Below are 20,207 nucleotides of genomic sequence, written 5' to 3'. Positions count from 1 at the left end.
TATGTACTCTGCTAAGTCTTAGCTTAGCCTCGGCGCGCTCGGCACGCGCTTCTAAGGATTTTGAACTCGACTCTTGCTAACCGTTAGCATTTCGCTTTCCGTGCATTGGCACACCTTTGTTTTACCCTTTGTACAAGTGTTCTTTTGTTGTATTTTGTATATTAAACAAGCTCCTACCTTCAATCCTCCTGCTCCTAGTCCTGTAGCGTCCGGGGGTGACAATTCACGCATCCAAAATGCGTCGCGCACGCAACATCAGATTCACTACTGTCATTCAAACATTTACTTCAGGGATATATTGCAGAACAAAGTTACGTTGCATTTTACAAGCCATGATAAAGGGAATAGATAAAATTACCATGAAAAAAATTATAGGATTAATTTCTATCTATGTTTACCAAGAATAGTTTAAATAGCTAAAACTACATATTGGACAAACTCATGGCCAGTAAGATACACCTTTTGGAGCCAAATAAACCTGTGCTATATAAACCGTGCCACATATGGTCAGAATATTTATACTCAGCCACATAGGGCTTCAAGTCCAATTTGGGGACACATCAGTCAAGTCTGACAACCACCTGTTCTCACTGTGACGACAACATATAAGGATGCTGGGAACAGATAATATCTCTCCTGCCATGTCTGTCAGACCATGCCCGTGCAATGTATCTTTGTTTAAATCCTCTGTGAGGCCACTATCAATGGCAGGAATGAGCCGTGCTCGATATAAATTATATGGTAACTCTCCCATATCGTAGCCTGGTTCCTCATTTGTGTCAAGTCTCTTAATATTACCCACTATCAGAAAATAAGCCAGTTTAAAAAATGTCTTTAAAAAGTTATACATGAGATAAAGTAACAGTGAAACCATTAGGCCAATTGCACATAGCCTATTGCATGTGTATTGAAATGTATTTCATCAGTTTTAAATACTATAAATAAGCATAACCAGTAGTAAAAACACTCAACGCAAAGTGTGATGGTATCCATCTCCCCTTACTCGCCCTGTCTGCTCATCACCATCTATGCTAACAAGCTTTTAATACAGGTTTAAGGATGTTTACATGTTAATTTTTCCATTTCATTCATAATCTAAATGTTTACCGTTTGTAAATCAAAAACGATTCTCTATAAATTCTGTTTTTGGGTGTCTAGAATTAAAAGGGGTCATATTATGATATTTTTTCTACATCTAAAACACTTCCTTGTGGTCTACATAATTTGTAACGGTGTCACGCCTGTAAATCAGTTTTATGTTTGATCATGTTTGTGTTTTGTTTTTGGACTCGTGTTTCCCGTTTTGCACTTCCTGGTTTTGTTTGTTTCCATAGTTACGCATTAGTTTCCACCTGGTCTCCAAGTCACGCCCCTGCCCTCAGTTCCACACCTGTTTCTCATCGTCATAGTCACTATTTAAATCATTTGTTTTCTGTTCCTCGGCCTGGTAATTTTGCTTACTGCTTGCTGCTTGCTTAAGTATACTGGCTTGTCCACTTGTCCACTTACCCATGCTGCTCCTACCTTCATGTCATGCTTTTCGGTTTTGTCCACACCAAGTAAGTTTTTGTTTGTATTTATGCCTCTGTGCAAGTTTTTGGTTTGTTTTGTATCATTGATAGTATATTTTGTTTATTTGTAGAAAGTCATGCCATTGTGCTGTTTAGTTTGAAATTTAGTATAGATTATCATCCGCCACCGAGCGCACCCTTTGTTTTGCCTTTTTGTATTATAGTGTACAAAAAAATTGAACCATGTACCTGAATTCACGCCTGGCTCGTTCCAAATTCCCTCTGCATCGAAGAAGCAAAACAAATCCAAGTCAAGGTCCTGACAAATGGTGGCTCTTTGGTCCAAATTCTGCATAGATTTTGTTTTACAGATCGTTTTCAAGCCGCTTTCTGACCGGATGCGCTGTTTTGTGGTTGGCCTTAATTACGTTCCCCCACTTCGACAGCGTCTTCTCCCCTTCAGCAACGTTGTAGTTTTTACCACTTCCATATCGAGTCTACTGACAGATATAGGTTTGAACTATACGCTTCTTTTTTTTAGAAATAGCGACAGCAGAGGATACATGTGCATGTACGAGCCAGTTTGCCCCACAACAAGAGGCTGGAGAAAAAGAAGGAACTTACTGACTGCAACGCCAAACTACAATATATGGAGATATCTGTTGACCAATTAGAAAATGTCACAATTCGGACAAATTCCAAACAGCTCTTTTGGAAGAAGTATGCAGGAAGGCAATGTTGTTTTCTAAACATCTCGGCCATGCCTCCATGGTTTTATTTCAAATTGTCTGGATTTATCCAGATTACAAATATACAAAAACAGGTACCAACAACAAAAGTTGGTTTTGCATAATACATTTGCTGCGTTTCTCATACAGATTACTAAATAAAACAGACAAGGTACTGTAACAATTTATGGGGTCCGACAGTGTACATCCTTAGTCCGGTGCTGTTTAGTTTTGACCCACTTTCATTACATCAACATAGCCATTCATTGAATGGATTTTATATGTCAGTGTGTTTTTACAGACTTCAAATTGATGTGTCTTCTGTAATATTCATATTTTCACCTTTGTTTTTGCTTTTAAACATGCTGCAATCATTGTATTCGGATTATCAATGGCTCCAGTGACTTTTAAATCAATAATGTAAAGAATGTCGCACAGAAGTAGCAAATCCAGTCATTGTAATCCCTGACTCAAGTCTCCTGAGCTTCTTAGTTTAACCTTACTCAGTGTTGTCATTAACCTTGTTTCCCAGTGTGCTACGCAGCCGTTTCATTTCTTTACCTTAATTGACTGCTTTGCCTCTATAAGGCGCTCATTTTGTTCAATAGGAGACGGCTTTGCAACGGGTTCCTCTTCTGACGATTTAAAAGGATAGATACATGCTAGGATTTTTTCTGTGTGTTTAAATGATCAAGATACACCTGAGTTAAATTTAAACTCCTGCGGTGTTCCTCCACAATAGTATTTTTTTTTAAACAAAAGTTTGATAGAAGACAACATTCTATATGTGAAAATATTGGTCAGTCATGTGTTTAGCTATACTACACTTGAAATCCTCCAATGTGGGACTAAAATTGATATTCTTATTTTGTTCAAGATAAGCGAATGAATAATGTAATAATCTTACAAACCCTGTTTCCATATGAGTTGGGAAATTGTGTTAAATGTAAATATAAACAGAATATAATGATTTGCAAATCATTTTCAACCCATATTCAGTTGATTATGCTACAAAGACAACATATTTGATGTTCAAACTCAAACATTTTTTTTTTGCAAATAATCATTAACTTTAGAATTTGATGCCAACAACATGTGACAAAGAAGTTGGGAAAGGTAGCAATAAATACTGATAAAGTTGAGGAATGCTCATCAAACAGTTATTTGGAACATCCCACAAGTGTGCAGGCTAATTGGGAACAGGTGGATGCCATGATTGGGTATAAAAACAGCTTCCATGGAATGCTAAGTAATTCACAAACAAGGATGGGGCGAGGGTTACCAACTTGTAAGCAAATTCTCAAACAGTCTAAGAACAACATTTCTCAACAAGCTATGGCAAAGAATTTACGGATTTTACCATCTACGGTCTGTAAAATCATCAAAAGGTTCAGAGAATCTGGAGAAATGACTACACGTAAGCGATGATATTACGGACCTTTGATCCCTCAGGCGGTACTGCATCAAAAACCGACATCAGTGTGTAGAGGATATCACCACATGGGCTCAGGAACACTTCATAAAACCACTGTCAGTAACTACAGTTGGTCGCTACATCTGTAAGTGCAAGTTAAAACTCTACTATGCAAAGCGAAAGGCATTTATCAACAACACGCAGGAACGCCGCCGGCTTTACTGGGCCCGAGCTCATCTAAGATGGACTGATGCAAAGTGGAAAAGTGTTTTGTGGTCTGACGAGTCCACATTTTAAATTATATTTGGAAACTGTGGACGTGGTGTCCTCCGGAACAAAGAGGAAAATAACCATCTGGATTGTTATAGGCCCAAAGTTCAAAAGCCAGCATCTGTAATGGTATGGGGGTGTATTAGTGCCCAAGGCATGAGTAACTTACACATCTGTGAAGGCCGCATTAATACTGAATGGTCCATACAGGTTTTGGAGCAACATATGTTGTCATCCAAGCAACGTTATCATGGACGCCGCTGCTTTTTTCAGCAAAACAATGCCAAGCCACGTGTTACAACAGCGTGGCTTCGTAGTAAAAGAGTGAGGGTACTTTCCTGGCCCGCCTGCAATCCAGACATGTCTCCCATCGAAAATGTGTGGCGCATTATGAAGCGTAAAATACGACAACAAGACCTCGGAATGTTGAAAGACTTAAGCGGTACATCAAGCAAGAATGGTAAAGAATTCCACTTTCAAAGCTTCCACAATTAGTTTCCTCAGTTCCCAAACGTTTATTGAGTGCTGTTAAAAGAAAATGTGATGTAACACAGTGGTAAACATGCCCTTTCCCAACTACTTTGGCACATGTTGCAGCCATGAAATTCTAAGTTAATTATTATTTGCAAAAAAAAAAAAAAGGTTTATGAGTTTGAACATCAAATATCTTGTCTTCGTAGTGCATTCAATTGAATATAGGTTAAAAAGGATTTGCAAATCATTGTATTCCGTTTATATTTACATCTAACACAATTTCCCAACTCATATGGAAACAGTGTTTGTATTAGACTTGTTAGAAAATACTACACCATAAAAATACCCAAATTTACAGTTAATAAAGTCATTTTTAAATGAATACCCCTGGAAGTATCAATATAATTGACTTTTGAATATAATTTACATGTTCAGTTATTGTTCTTAATTACTATTATTATTTTACCCATTAACAATATTTTGCATTATAAAAGTATACGTTTGATTGTTCTCCAGCACTTGACAATGGTAAATGTTGCAGTGATCATTTGTATCCAGTTTGTGGGGTCAATGCATTGTTCTTGTGATACACATTCTTAAAACTGCTGTCTTTCTATGTCACAGGAAGAAGAATTGAGGAAAAGCGGAGAGGCCAAATATGCACATCTGAGTCACGATCTTCATGTGTTAATTGAGGTCTTTGCTCCACCGGGTGAGGCCTATTCCCGTATGAGTCACGCCTTAGAGGAGATAAAGAAATTCCTTGTTCCAGTAAGTGAACTGCTTTACATCATTGTTTCAAACCATAACTTAATCCCTTGTAGAAGTTACAAAATAAATTACTTTTGACTCAATAGTTTTAGTGACACAAAGACAAAGTACTTAGTTTCTTTGCACTGAAGCAATTAGCTTTGGTTGGATGTTTTTTTTCCTTTAAACCTATACTTACTGAGGAATAAAAACATTACACTCAGCAATTTAAGTGCAGTATTGAACAACAAACGAATAGCCTGGAGAACTTGGAAATAATTAATATGCTTGGTTTATAATCGTGCGTCTAAGCTGTAAATATTAATCAAACTTTGCAAATGTGACAAGCTGCATCAGTTTGCTTTATGGGGATCATGCTGTTTCCCCATAATGCCTCAGCTTTCTTATTCAGTGCCAGAAGGATAATGACGCTGCATATGCTCGCAGCACTTTAAACATATATGACTATTAGGCAAAATGAGCCCATCTGGAAAGAAACCATTGATCAAACTAGTGTATTTGTTATATTATTATTCAATTGTAAGCCTTGAAATAGAGCACTGAGACTATTGTGAACTGTATGTTGATGTGTATGTGGTGTATGTGTGATCATTATATGAATCAAGCAAATACAAAGTGTTCCTAATTACTGCAAGATGTAGTAAAAAAATGTGTTTATTGCAACAAAAGTATTCTATCAGTATAATGGACGACATTGGATTTAGAATATGTATCTACAGCTTTTGGCGATAACCAACTATGTCAACCAATTTATCGACCGTGTTCTTTGGACAGTATTGCTAAAAAAAATATGTTTCCTAAATATTTTTTGGACTTATAATTTCAGACATAAAGGAAACATTTCAATGAAAAATTGGTTCGTTAATGCCAACATATTTTATTGTCAACTTTACAATAACAATGACAAGCATACTTGCCAACCCTCCCGGATTTTCTGGGAGACTCCCGGAATTCAGCGCCTCTCCCCAAAACCTCCCGGAAGAAATTTTCTCTCGAAAATCAGCAGGAGCTGGAGGCCACGCCCCCCACCCCCGCTCAAACATGCACAGACAGTTCGAAGCTTGAAAAGAAGGATTGCAGGCGGATCTGACGGCAATTAAAGTCATTTTTTAAAAACGACTGCTAACCCTCCTCCTTTTCGGCCGGCCGACCGCAGGGAATGAAAGTAGGAACACTCCGGAGGCAGAAATTCATTAAGAGGGGCGGACTCACCGGCTCTCAGCCATGTTTCCGTCACACAGAGGAAGTCAATTCCGCGGGAAGTGAAGAAATCCTTCAGGATAAACGTTTTGTTTGTCAAAGATCTTGCGTTCACAAGACCGAACCTGGCGGGGGCCAGGACGTCCATGGGCGCAGCTATTCCAGATGGGGCCCGACACACAGCCCGCAAGTGGCGGGGGAGAAGAGCCACGAGGCGGGAAAGGAAGGCAGGAATCCGGCCAGGTGAAAAAACTGACTGGGACGTCGAAAAACCAACGTCGAAGTTGTTCATATCAGTGGGAGAGGGGCAAAGATCCAACAGTGTTTGGCGGTCATACACAAGCAGTGAGCTGACAGAGACGAAAATAGACGCAAACAACACAAAAACGAACAGAGCTGACAGTAAGAGACGGCAGGGCAAAGCACATACTGGCGCCATCTTCTGGAAACTCAGAAGTGACGTTACTTAAATAGTGAGAGGTAAGTGTTGTTGTGTGTGTTTTTTTAGTAACCAGCAAGCACAGTAGAGTTAGTAGAACAACTGTGTTTTTATTATTTTTATTTATATATATAATAAAATAAATTTATATAGCTAGAATTCACTGAAAGTTAAGTATTTCATACATATATATATATATATATATATATATATATATATATATATATATATATATATATATATATATGTAAATATGTATATATATATATATACAGTATATATATATATATATATGTATATATATATATATATATATATATATGTAAATATGTATATACATATATATATATATATATATATATATATATATATATATATATATGTATATACATATATATATATATATATATATATATGAAATATATATGAAATACTCGAGTTGGTAAATTGGCTGTAAATATACACCCCTCCCCTCTAAACCACGCTCCCAAACCACGCCTCCGCCCCATGAATGCCTTGAATTACTGCCGGGTCAAACTTGCTTCCCAAAATAATTAGCGCATGCTTAGTATTACCGCCTGGTCAAACTCGTGACGTCACGAGTGACACTTCCTCTGTCATCATTTTCAAAATGGAGGAGGCTGATTTCAATACCGGTAATTTGAAATCGCATAAAGGGAAGAAGATTAAAAGCTATTCAGTAGGATTTAAGGTCCAAGCTTACATCACACTCAAATGTTTACTGTATACAAATGGTAAGTGCCAGAGTGAGAAGAGGTTTTAAAAAAATTAGCGCATGCTTACTTTTACCACATGCCTTTGGTAAGCGCAGGAGTGAGAAGAGGTTTTAAATTAATTAGCGCCCCGGTGGCAATTCAAGGAAATACGTTTTTTCCTGTCAGTGCTCTTATTTTGTTAAATTTCCTGTTTGTTCCGCGGAGCACTGTTTTCACCTCACCTGCTGTTGATTGGCAGCTGCTTCACACCTGCTGCCAATCAACACATGTCTATTTATGTTTTCACTCGAGCACTCCTCAGGGCTCGAATATCACACTCTGTTTGGAACCTTTTTTGCAAGACTGCTCAATTTTTCTGTTACATTAGATTAAAACTCTTCATACCTTCTCTTCGCTCTCCCGGTTCCTGCACCTTGGAGTCACGAATACGGCAGCCATGCGAGTTCCCAACACAAACAAAGGTTCTTAGTTATTCTGCTGACATATGCAGTAACATATTGTGTCATTTATCATTCTATTATTTTGTCAAAGTTATTAAGGACAAGTGGTAGAAAGTGAATAATTAATCTACTTGTTTATTCGTTGTTATTATCTGCCTACTTTCTCTTTTAACATGTTCTATCTACACTTCTGCTAAAATTTAATGATCACTTGTTCTTCTGTTGTTTGGATGCTTTACATTAGTTTTGGATGATACCACAAAATTGGGTATCAATCCGATACCAAGTAGTTACAGGATCATACATTGGTCATATTCAAAGTCCGAATGTGTCCAGGGATATATTTCCTGAGTTTATGAACATAATATAAATTTTAGAAAAATGAAAAGAGATTTTGTGATGCTAAAAAATATCGATAATCATAGTAGTATCGACTAGATAAGCTCCTGTACTTGGTATCATTACAGTGAATGTCAGCTAGGTGTAGATCCACCAATGGCATTTTTTACATTGTGATGCCGGTGAGCTACAGTGTAGACCAGGGGTGCCCACACTTTTTCTGAAGACGAGCTACTTTTCAATTGACCAACTCGAGGGGATCTACCTCATTTATATATATCATTTATATTTATTTATTTATGAAAGACACATTTTTGTAAACAAGTTAAATGTGTTTAATGATAATACAAGCATGTGTAACACATATAGATGTCTTTCTTTCACAAAGACAAGAATATAAGTTGGTGTATTACCTGATTCTGATGACTTACATTGATTGGAATCAGACAGTAATGATGATAACGCCCACATTTTCAAATGGAGGAGAAAAAAAGTTGTCCTTTCTGTACAATACCACATGAAAGTGGTTGGTTTTTGGCATCTAATTCATCCAGCTTCCATACACTTTACAAGAAAAACATTGGCGGCAAATTCCGTAGCTTGCTTGATTGACATTCACGGCACCCGAGGGTCTTGTGAGATGACGCTGGCTGCTGCCAGTTCATTATTATGAAAAAATGACAGAGAGGAAGGCGAGAAACACTTTTTATTTCAACAGACTTTCGCGCCGTCCCTTCCGTCAAAACTCTAAAGGCCGACTGCACATTTCCTATCGTCACAATAAAAGCCCTGCTTCATGCTGCCTGCGCTAACAAAATAAGAGTCTCAGAAAGCTGGCGTGCACAAGTGATGTGCACGCCAGCTTTCTGAGGGATCGCTTGTGCACGCCAGTTTTCCGAGACTCTGTATTTAGTTAGCGCAGGCAGCATGAAGCAGGGCTTTTATTGTGAAGATAGGAAATGTGCAGTCGACCTTTAGAGTTTTGACGGAAGGTACGGCGCGAGAGTCTGTTGAAATAAAAAGTGTTTCTTGCCTTCCTCTCGGTCATATTTTAATAATAATGATCTTACAGCAGCCAGCGTCATCTCACAAGACCCTCCGGTACCGTGAATGTCATTTAAGTGACGTCTTGGTGAAGATTGATGATCACTAATTTTTAGGTCTATTTTTTTTAAAAGCCTGGCTGGAGATCGACTGACAGACCCCCCGTGGTCGACTGGTAGCTCGCGATCGACGTAATTGGCACCCCTGGTGTAGAGTGAAGCCTGTTTTGCTTTTCCTCGTCCTGCAGGGGTGATACTCGTAAGAAACTTACTTGTATTTTTTGCCATGGAGGCGAGGATTAGTGATTTAGTAGTAGCTAAAACACTGCAGACTGCGGCTGGACTTTAGCTCGCCATGTCTTAAAGCACCTCTTCCTGAGGGCGTTTCAATGTTATAGCTTCCCCTTTAAGCCAAAATGCGTCCGTTTTCACTTTTTTGTCTACACACTGTGTCTGAAAGTTTTAGTATGGTACGCAGTGATGTGCGGTGATGTTTATGCCCGTTTAGGCACTGTTGCCTTTGGATTTGTTTTTTTCATCTTCAAATTCGTATGCTCTAATCAATGTTAATACAGGTCGCTCATTAAGGGGATAACAAGAAAAAGAAGACAATTATTCACTTTAATAATAATGTTCTCAAATTCTTCTTAGTCCCGTGAGTGTTTACTGTTACAAAATTAAATAAAGTTAGGTCTAATCTTTTATTTGTAGCTGAAGTACATGTGCTTATCCCTCTCCAGAAAAACGTACTTTGTTGTAAAGGTCTTTATTACCTTCTGTTTTGTCTGCAAATCCAGTTTGGAGTATTTTTTGAGCTTGGATATTTAATATTCCATCTTGGCAGCCTGATACATTAGTTAATTCAGCAGGGCATTAAAACATCTGTTGCATTTGACTTGTTGCTAACAGACACCTTCTGTCTGAAAAGCCTCGCAGTATGACTTTGTATTTTATAGTTTGATTAGCAAAAATAAATAACATCCGAATACATTACACGGGATGTAGATTTTACAGTGTAGGAAGTCATTGTGAAAAAGGTTTAACTGCTTTTGTGTCTATGCACGCACACCCTGCATGTACATGTAGCAAGACGGCGGTGAGTGACAAGTCCGAGCATCAAACGAATTCCTCAGACTGACAAGCAATTTTTAATCAATATATTTAGTAATTCAGGCCTCGAATTTTAACTTTTTAAGGTCAAGGCAAGTGTTGCCTTAAAGGAGGGCTCATATTTTAGGGCACCGAGGCCTGTTAGAAAAGCACCAAAGCAAACATTTTCTTCGAGGCAGTGGCTCCAAAGTATATATCCATCCATCCATCCATTTCTTCCACTTATCCGAGGTCGGGTCGCGGGGGCAGCAGCCTAAGCAGGGAAGCCCAGACTTCCCTCTCCCCAGCCACTTCGTCCAGCTCCTCCTGGGGGATCCCGAGGCGTTCCCAGGCCACCCGGGAGACATAGTTTTCCCAACGTGTCCGGCGTCTGCACCGTGGCCTCCTACCGTTTGGATGTGCCCGAAACACCTCCCGTGATCTTGTCCTTTCGGTCATAACCCAAAGCTCATGACCAGAGGTGAGGATGGGAACATAGATCGACCGGTAAATTGAGAACTTTGCCTTCCGGCTCAGCTCCACAACGGATCGATACAGCGTCCGCATGATTGAAGACGCCGCACCAACCCGCCTGTTGACCCCTCTATCTATTCTTCGCTCACTCTTGAACAAGACTCTGAGGTACTTGAACTCCTCCACTTGGGGCAAGATCTACTCCCCAACCCAGAGAGGGCACTCCACCCTTTTCCGGGCGAGAACCATGGACTCGGAGGTGCTGATTCCCATCCCAGTCGCTAAATACTCTGCTGCGAACCGATCCAGTGAGAGTTGAAGATCTTGGCCAGATGAAGCCAACAGGACCTGATCCTCCAGCCACCCAACCAGATACTCTCAACGCCCTGACTACGCCTAGAAATTATGTCCATAAAAGTTATGAACAGACAAAAGGCAGCCAAAGTATATATACATATATATATATATATATATATATATATATATATATATATATATATATATATATATATATATATATATATATATATATATATATATACGGACGGCGTGGCGCAGTGGAAGAGTGGCCGTGCGCAACCCGAGCGTCCCTGGTTCAATTCCCACCTAGTACCAACCTCGTCACGTCCGTTGTGTCCTGAGCAAGACACTTCACCCTTGCTCCTGATGGGTGCTGGTTAGCGCCTTGCATGACAGCTCCCTCCATCAGTGTGTGAATGTGTGTGTGAATGGGTAAATGTGGAAGTAGTGTCAAAGTGCTTTGAGTACCTTGAAGGTAGAAAAGCGCTATACAAGTACAACCCATTTATCATTTATCATTTATATATATATATATATATATATATATACATATATATATATATATATATATATATATATACATATATATATATATATATATATATATATATATATATATATATAGACTGTTGAACGACTAAAGCTCTACATCAAGCAAGAATGGTAAAGAATTCCACTTTCAAAGCTTCAACAATTAGTTTCCTCAGTTCCCAAACGTTTATTGAGTGTTGTTAAAAGAAAATGTGATGTAACACAGTGGTGAACATGCCCTTTCCCAACTACTTTGGCACATGTTGCAGCCATGAAATTCTAAGTTAATTATTATTTGTAAAAAAATATAAAGTTTATGAGTTTGAACATCAAATATCTTGTCTTTGTAGTGCATTCTAACTGAATATGGGTTGAAAAGGATTTTCAAATCATTCTATTCTGTTTATATTTACATCTAACACAATTTCCCAACTCATATGGAAACGGGGTTCGTAGTTGATGGTGTTCTTGTTATATTTTTGGTTTGGAAAAATGTAACTGGGCCCTGTGATGAGGTGGCGACTTGTCCAGGGTGTACTCCGCCTTCCGCCCGATTGTAGCTTAGATAGGCACCAGCGCCCCCCGCCACCCCAAAGGGAATAAGTGGTAGAAAATGGATGGATGGGAAAATGTAACTGAATAAGTTGCATACAGTCCATGTGATATTTTGTCAGTAAGAATTGTGTTCACTTCCCGTGTTTTGGTGTATGAGTTGCCTTTTTATAATTAGTTAAAAATATAGAGTAAGTAGAGAAAATGACATATCGTGTAGCAATTGATTGATACCAAATGGTCATAACATCATCTTCCGGAAAGTACCTGGTTCCTGGCACTCGTCCAGGTCTTCTACCTCAGCATACAGAAACATTATTTTCTGCACATTCTGTTGGTATTCAGTAATTCTTGCAAGCAATCGTACTTGCCTTATTTTCGTCTGGTTACCGCATCACACTAGACTGTATTCAAGCAAACGATCTCGGCAAGCAGATGATTATGTTCGGGTCCTGAAGTCAAAATAGTCCAAATCTTCTAAATCATTGCAGAACTCTTTCCACAAGTGTACAGGAAATGATGAAATGCACATTGTGGTTTTGTTAATGTAGGCGTTAAACACGACTTTCTAGCCTTTTCAAAAACATTAATGTGCTTGGTTTGACTTCAATATTGGTGGGTGGTGACTGGTGACAATGATGAATGACCGTAGGGAAATGTTGGTCCTATACCAAGAGCACTTGAAAACCCCTGGTATTGATCATTGTCATATAAACTGACTTAATTGTCATCTAAGCTGACCGTTATTACTGATGGCCACCCCAGGTCACTATTTCAGTCAGAGGCTAGAATCCATTTACCTCGCGCTAACACAGGTTCTTCAGCAGCGTACTCAACCCAAAGACAAGGCGAACCACCAATGATCCAAATCTACAACCTGCAGTCTTAGGAAGTATAAGTTAGTGGGTGACTATACAAAACTACACAACAGCTGTGTGCTTATGAATAAACAGTCACAACCTGTTTGGGAGAATATCTTCCAGAAAGAAGTTATGCAGGATGGCATGTATTGTGGGGATTTTTTTGCAAAGCTCCTTTAGCTGATAAGCTTCATGAACAATACCTGCTGTGCTCTGTGAAGATTTATGTTCACCAAGCAGTATATGTAGCGGTCTTAAGCAGTGTTGATGTGATAGTAAGAAGCTCAAAGAAGAGTAATTGCACTGCATCCAACGGTGATCACTTGCCGATGTAGCTGACAGGAGTTTAGATACATTTTTGCATGTATGGATAGCACAACAAAGGTAATTTATTAAGAAGATTGCATTTCTATGTTGTTGTTTTTTGTCCGATTTTTTGACATTACATTGAGTTAATGGTGTAACCCCTTTTTGCTAAAAACAGCTGGGATTTACTCTATCTCACTCATAACCCTGAACAGGATATGAATTAATATTTTTAATTACCACCAAGGAAGTAACTTTATCCGCCACAGATGCGTATGTTTGTTGTAAGATTATGTAAGAACTATTATCAAAGTTAGCATAAATAAATAACACTTTGCTGAAGGTAGCTAGGTAATGATACAAAACCGTGATTTGTCTTCTTTCTTTGATTCAATTCCAATTATTGGTATTTTCTGTCATTACATTATTGTCATTGTAATTTGTTGTTAATAAGTAGGGGTGTGCCAAATGATTGACCACGGATCATTATCTGCCAATTTTCTTGAAAAAGTATGTGATGGCTTTTGCCTACTATTGCTGATTACAAACAAATGTATTTGTATTCCCTTTGACACATGTACATATAATGTATACATATACACATATACTGTATACATACATATATATATATATATATATATATATATATATATATATATATGCATACATTTATATATACATATATATATAAACTTATATATATATATACACATATATGTATATATACACACATATATACGTATATATACACACACATACTGTACATATATATATATATATATACACATATACACTCACACACACACACATATATATATATATATATATATATATATATATATATACACACATATATACATATGTATATACACACATATACATACATATACACACACACACACACACACATATATATATGTATATATATACACACACAGAATATATATATATATATACACAGAATATATGTATATATATTATGTGTATACATATACATACATAATGTACATACATACATACATACATTTACCTATATACATATATAGTTATATTACATGCATTTGGTTTTTGGCCCTCGACAACATTTTTTTTAACTCAATACGGCCCCCAGGGCAAAAAGTGTGGACACCCCTGCCTTACAGCTAATAAGCGGCTAACAGCCAATTATGTTTCTCCATATACAGTGTGAAGCTGCTAAAAATACATCAATAAACTTAGATTATTAACAGGAAATTAACAAGTAAAATAAAAGAGTCTAGGGAGAGGATAATGTTCCTGTTGGTCTGTCAGCATTGTTGCAGGCAGTAGATAACACGTAAGAGGAAGGCAAATCGATCCATAAATTGGTGGTGTCAATAATAAATGTATAATCAGTATATGATCAATACTAGAGGGATTAGTTTAATATTTTTATCGTCTCAAAATATTTTTTTCGTAGTTTTTGCTTAACTCAGCGAGACATTTCTTAGACAAAGGAGGATTTTGAGGGCAAAAACCAAATGATTTAAATGAGTAGTGCATAGCTTGTGTTTAGTTAGTGTACAACTGATGTTGCTTTGCTCAAACAGCTGTATGTAATAAAAGACGATAATGAATTAATTTAATATTGTGTTGATATTGTTAACTGTCAATTACACTCACCATAAATACAGTTAAAACATGTGATTGGTATTTGTAACGGCCAATCGGACTCATGGATGATCGGTATGGGATTCGGCAACATAAACAATTGGCACATAATGATACTAACATTAGAATACCTGCCTTTCACGCCCACCTCTCATGGCTGACAACTGGGCCAAAATCGTAGAAGAAAAACAAAAAACAAACGGCCTCCGGGGAGTAGTTGAAATCAAAAGCGTGCACTTAATTTGGCTTTTATGGTGTGGGTAGGAAAAAGCTGGATATGGGTTTTGCAACATGTAAGTTGTTTTGTTTCACCCTTATAAACACAGAAATATTGAGCTATTGTTATCATGAGCCATTTATTGCCTACGGCGGGGTCAGCAACCCGTGGCTCTTGAGCCGCATGCGGCTCTTAAGTCCCGACCTAGTGGCTCCCTGGACCTCTTTCAGAGATGTGTGACAATGAAAAAAGATGAAGAAAAAAATTGATTTTTTGTTTGACTATATTTTCTGTAAGAGGACAAACATGACACAAACCTTCCTAATTGTTAGAAAGCCTACTGTTTATGTTATACATGCTTCACTGATGAGAGTATTTGGCAAGCACCGTTTTGCCCTACTAATTTCAGCGATCCTTAAACTCATCGCCGTTTGTTTACATGAACAACTTTCTCTGATGCTGCCACAGAAAGACGTGTTTTATGCCACTCCTTTTTGTCTCATTTTGTCCACCAAATGTTTTATGCTGTGCGTGAATGCACAAAGGAGAGCTTGGTTGATGCTATTGATTTGCTGGAGTGCTTATCAGGCATATTTGGTCAATCCATGACTGCGAGCTAATCAATGCTAGCTGTATGTACATATTGCATCATTAGGACTGGTATATTTGAGTTAATTTAATTTTTTTTACTTATGTCCTCTGTGTATTTTATTTATATGTGCGTGTCTCATGACACATTATCCGTATGTCGTATTGGCTGCATTTCTCATAGTTGTTTGTGTGCCATATTGTTCCAGACCACAGCAAATGTTACCCAGCTTGCAAAGATTGTAATAAATCCATTACTTTTTCACTTTGCATTACATTTACTTTTTTAAATTCAATCTCCATTCTGTACACTGCTGCTGGAATTAAAATTTTCCTGAGAAAACTCTCCTGAAGGAATCAAAAAAGTGCTATCCATCTATTTATCTATCTATCTATTAAAAGAAGACAGCCCGCCATTTCCTAAAACATGGACACACATATCTATACATTTGGCCATTCGGAGCCAGTAATTTCTAGAAGTTATGTCATCCTGTGAGAAGCCTCCATTTTACTAATGATTTCCAATGTTACAAAAATGTGGACAATAAAAATTAAAATACAACATTTCTGTCAACTAAGTTTTGCGTAAACCTTTGATAGTAGGCTAATATAGCTAATATAGACACTTACATCATGGGTTGCCTTCATTATAACACTTACTGTATATAAGGCTTTTAATTTTTTGTGGCTCCAGACAGATTTTTTTGTTGTTGTATTTTTGGTCCAATATGGCTCTTTCTGTAACGCTTGCTGGGCATGGTGATGCCGGTTAGTTCTTCCTTGGATGCAGTCGGGCAACGAACACAGCGTGGAGATATGAAACAATGATTTATTCAAACTAACAAACTGGCTAAGAAACAGAAATCACTTGCACGAGGCACAAAAAGGAAAACAAAAACTAGTAGCATGAGAGCTAGAGGAAATCAAATGCATAGCGCGAAAGCTAGCGAGTAGAAACATAGAATTGCAGTCGTCACTTGTTGCGTTTAAGCAAATTAGGAAGCGAGAAAGACTGAACCAAAAGGGCAGGCTTAAATAAAGCGGTAATCAAGAGAAACAGGTGTGCGTCAACGGCGAGTATCAGGTGGAACTAATATGAAACCATGGTGACAGAACAAACAGGAACTAAGGAAGTCAAACATACCGTATTTCCTTGAATTGCCGCAGGGCATTTAGTATGCGCCTGCCTTGAATTACTGCCGACTCAAACTCGCTTCGCAAACTAATTAGCGCATGCTTAGTATTACCGCCTGGTCAAACTCGTGACGTCACGAGTGACACTTTCCCTGTCATCATTTTCAAAATGGAGGAGGCTGATTTCAATACCGGTAATTTGAAATCGCATAAAGGGAAGAAGATTAAGAGCTATTCAGTAGGATTTAAGGTCCAAGCTTACATCACACTCAATTTTTTACTGCATGCCTTTGGTAAGCGCCGGAGTGAGAAGAGGTTTTAAAATAATTAGCGCATGCTTACTTTTACCGCATGCCTTTGGTAAGCGCAGGAGTGAGAAGAGGTGTTAAATTCATTAGGGCCCCAACGGAAATTCAAGGAAATACGGTAAATAGAATCCATCCATCCATCCATCTTCTTCCGCTTATCCGAGGTCGAGTCGCGGGGGCAACAGCCTAAGCAGGGAAACCCAGACTTCCCTTTCCCCAGCCACTTCGTGTAGCTCTTCCCGGGGGATCCCGAGGCGTTCCCAGGCCAGCCGGGAGACATAGTCTTCCCAACGTGTCCTGGGTCTTCCCCGTGGCCTCCTACCGGTTGGACATGCCCTAAACACCTCCCTAGGGAGGCGTTCGGGTGGCATCCTGACCAGATGCCCGAACCACCTCATCTGGCTCCTCTCGATGTGGAGGAGAAGCGGCTTTACTTTGAGTTCCTCCCAGATGGCAGAGCTTCTCACCCTATCTCTAAGGGAGAGCCCCGCCACACGGCGGAGGAAACTCATTTCGGCCGCTTGTACCCGTGATCTTATCCTTTCGGTCATGACCCAAAGCTCATGACCATAGGTGAGGATGGGAACGTAGATCGACCGGTAAATTGAGAGCTTTGCCTTCCGGCTCAGCTCCTTCTTCACCACAACAGATCGGTACAACGTCCGCATTACTGAAGACGCCGCACCGATCCGCCTGTCGATCTCACGATCCACTCTTCCCTCACTCGTGAACAAGACTCCTAGGTACTTCAACTCCTCCACTTGGTAAACAGAATATGACACAAAAACGGAACAAAACTAGAAAATGGTTTGATCCTGGCAGCGGATCATAACACTTTCAACATTTTGGGTTGCCGACCCCCGGCCTACGGTATTGTGAGGAGCACTGATATTCGCAGTCCTACCATAGTGTGAGATTATCGTATTGTATTTTTTAGTTCCACGGAGAACAAATCAGTAGTGAAGGAATTCGTATGGCTCCGTTCCTGAGAGGATCTCGCATGAGAGGAAGAGTGGGGGGGTATAACCAATTTGAAATGCAGTCTGCTGAAAATGATGGAACGCACCACTCCACATAGCAACTGAGGCTGCAGTTAAAGTTGGAATTGTTTTCAGGGTTACATTCTACAACCAGTTCGTTCAGCGGTGGTCTGTTGTGCATAAGAGATTCACTGAGACAGACAGGAAGAAACAGAATGTGCCTCACATGTAGTGTGGGCAAAAGAGCTTTTTTTGAGAAGCGAAAAAACAGCAGGACTAGCAGCAGCAGCAGCTTCTACCAGGTACCGTAGGCCAAGGAGGTTATAAAAACTCTATTGACCTACCTGGAGGGTTAACCCTTCAAACATCCAATTTGAGCTCCGTGATGGGCGTAGCGCATCATGCATGGTCAGAATTAATCTCAGTGAGCAAACAGTCCGACCCGAAGAGCCAGGGTACAGTTTATCTCTGTGTACTCATGCTAGCGCCTCTGTCAACAGTCAACATTTACAAGGTCTGGCACATTTTAAAGCTCTTTGAATAAGTTGCCAGCTTTCCAATTAAAAGATCTGCCAGTCTTAGTTCAAACCAACAAAACGCTGTCGGGCGTATTAATTCATGAAGGAATACGAGCGTGTGCCGTGTCAAATGTTTTGGACGTCTGTCATGAGGGTTTTTCTGTTCGTGCGTGATATGTTCGTGTCAAGAATTTGAGTTTGAGAAAAACCGACACATCCTTTTTTTTTTTTGCTTTACTGAAACACCTTGTGTGTTTTCTTCTTTGCACATTACTGTTTGTACAGTTTTGGTTGATGCCTGTAGGCTTTTACTCAACAGCTGCAAGAGATTTGCTCTAAAACAGTGGTTCTCAAATGGGGGTACGCATACACCTGGGGGTATTTGAAGGTATGCCAAGGGGTACGTGAGATTTTTTTTTAAATATTCTAAAAATAGCAACAATTCAAAAATCCTTTATAAATATCCATCCATCCATTTTCTACCGCTTATTCCCTTTTTGGGTCGCGGGGGGCGCTGGCGCCTATCTCAGCTACAATCGGGCGGAAGGCGGGGTACACCCTGGACAAGTCTCCACCTCATCGCAGGGCCAACACAGATAGACAGACAACATTCACACTCACATTCACACACTAGGGCCAATTTAGTGTTGCCAATCAACCTATCCCCAGGTGCATGTCTTTGGAAGTGGGAGGAAGCCGGAGTAGCCGGAGGGAACCCACGCATTCACGGGGAGAACATGCAAACTCCACACAGAAAGATCCCGAGCCTGGATTTGAACCCAGGACTGCAGGACCTTCGTATTGTGAGGCAGACGCACTAACCCCTATGCCGACGCCCCCCGCCACCCCAAAGGTAATAAGCGGTAGAAAATGGATGGATGGTACAATTTCTTACATTTTGATTCTTCAAAAGTTTTATCGATCAAAAATACTGTATTTCCGGTATTAGGACTCCCGCGTGTTATTGTTTTCGTCATGGCGAGCAATAAACCAAAGAAGCAAAGCATCAATGAAAAGTGGCTTCAGGAGCCACTTTTCAGCAAATGGCTCACTTATGAAGCTGGAAAGAGGTTTTGCAAGTCATGTACATGGGCTAAAAAAAAGAACACCTTTACAACCAGGTGCACTGATTTTAAATCATCCAGCCTAACCAGTCACCAAGAAACACCCTCCAATTTGGGTCCCTACACTTCCACTCTTTGGTCGGAAATAATTTGTTACTACTCTTTATTTATGTTTTCTACAAAGCCAACCGGACGTCCACCAGGCTATTAACGCTTCAGAACATGCAAACGCTCCCTCTCCTAACTCGCCCACTCACTTACACACGTCACTCACCCCACTTATTGTCATTC

General features: G+C 39.3%; 1 protein-coding gene across 4 annotated transcripts in view; it reads left to right on the top strand.

Moving 5' to 3' along the window:
• The window catches only part of khdrbs2 (KH domain containing, RNA binding, signal transduction associated 2), a 184,414-nt gene that overhangs the window by 91,550 nt on the left and 72,657 nt on the right, over positions 1-20,207 (top strand). For all 4 annotated transcript variants that reach the window (XM_061910378.1, XM_061910374.1, XM_061910376.1 and 1 more), the window contains exon 4: positions 5,022-5,168. In XM_061910378.1, the coding sequence (XP_061766362.1) occupies positions 5,022-5,168 (147 nt within the window). The remainder of the gene's footprint in view (positions 1-5,021; positions 5,169-20,207) is intronic.

Source organism: Nerophis ophidion, linkage group LG09, assembly GCF_033978795.1.
Source record: "Nerophis ophidion isolate RoL-2023_Sa linkage group LG09, RoL_Noph_v1.0, whole genome shotgun sequence".
Classification (NCBI taxonomy): Eukaryota; Metazoa; Chordata; class Actinopteri; order Syngnathiformes; family Syngnathidae; genus Nerophis; species Nerophis ophidion.
The sequence above is the reverse complement of the archived record's forward strand: the minus strand, read 5'-3'. Positions and strand labels throughout refer to the sequence as shown.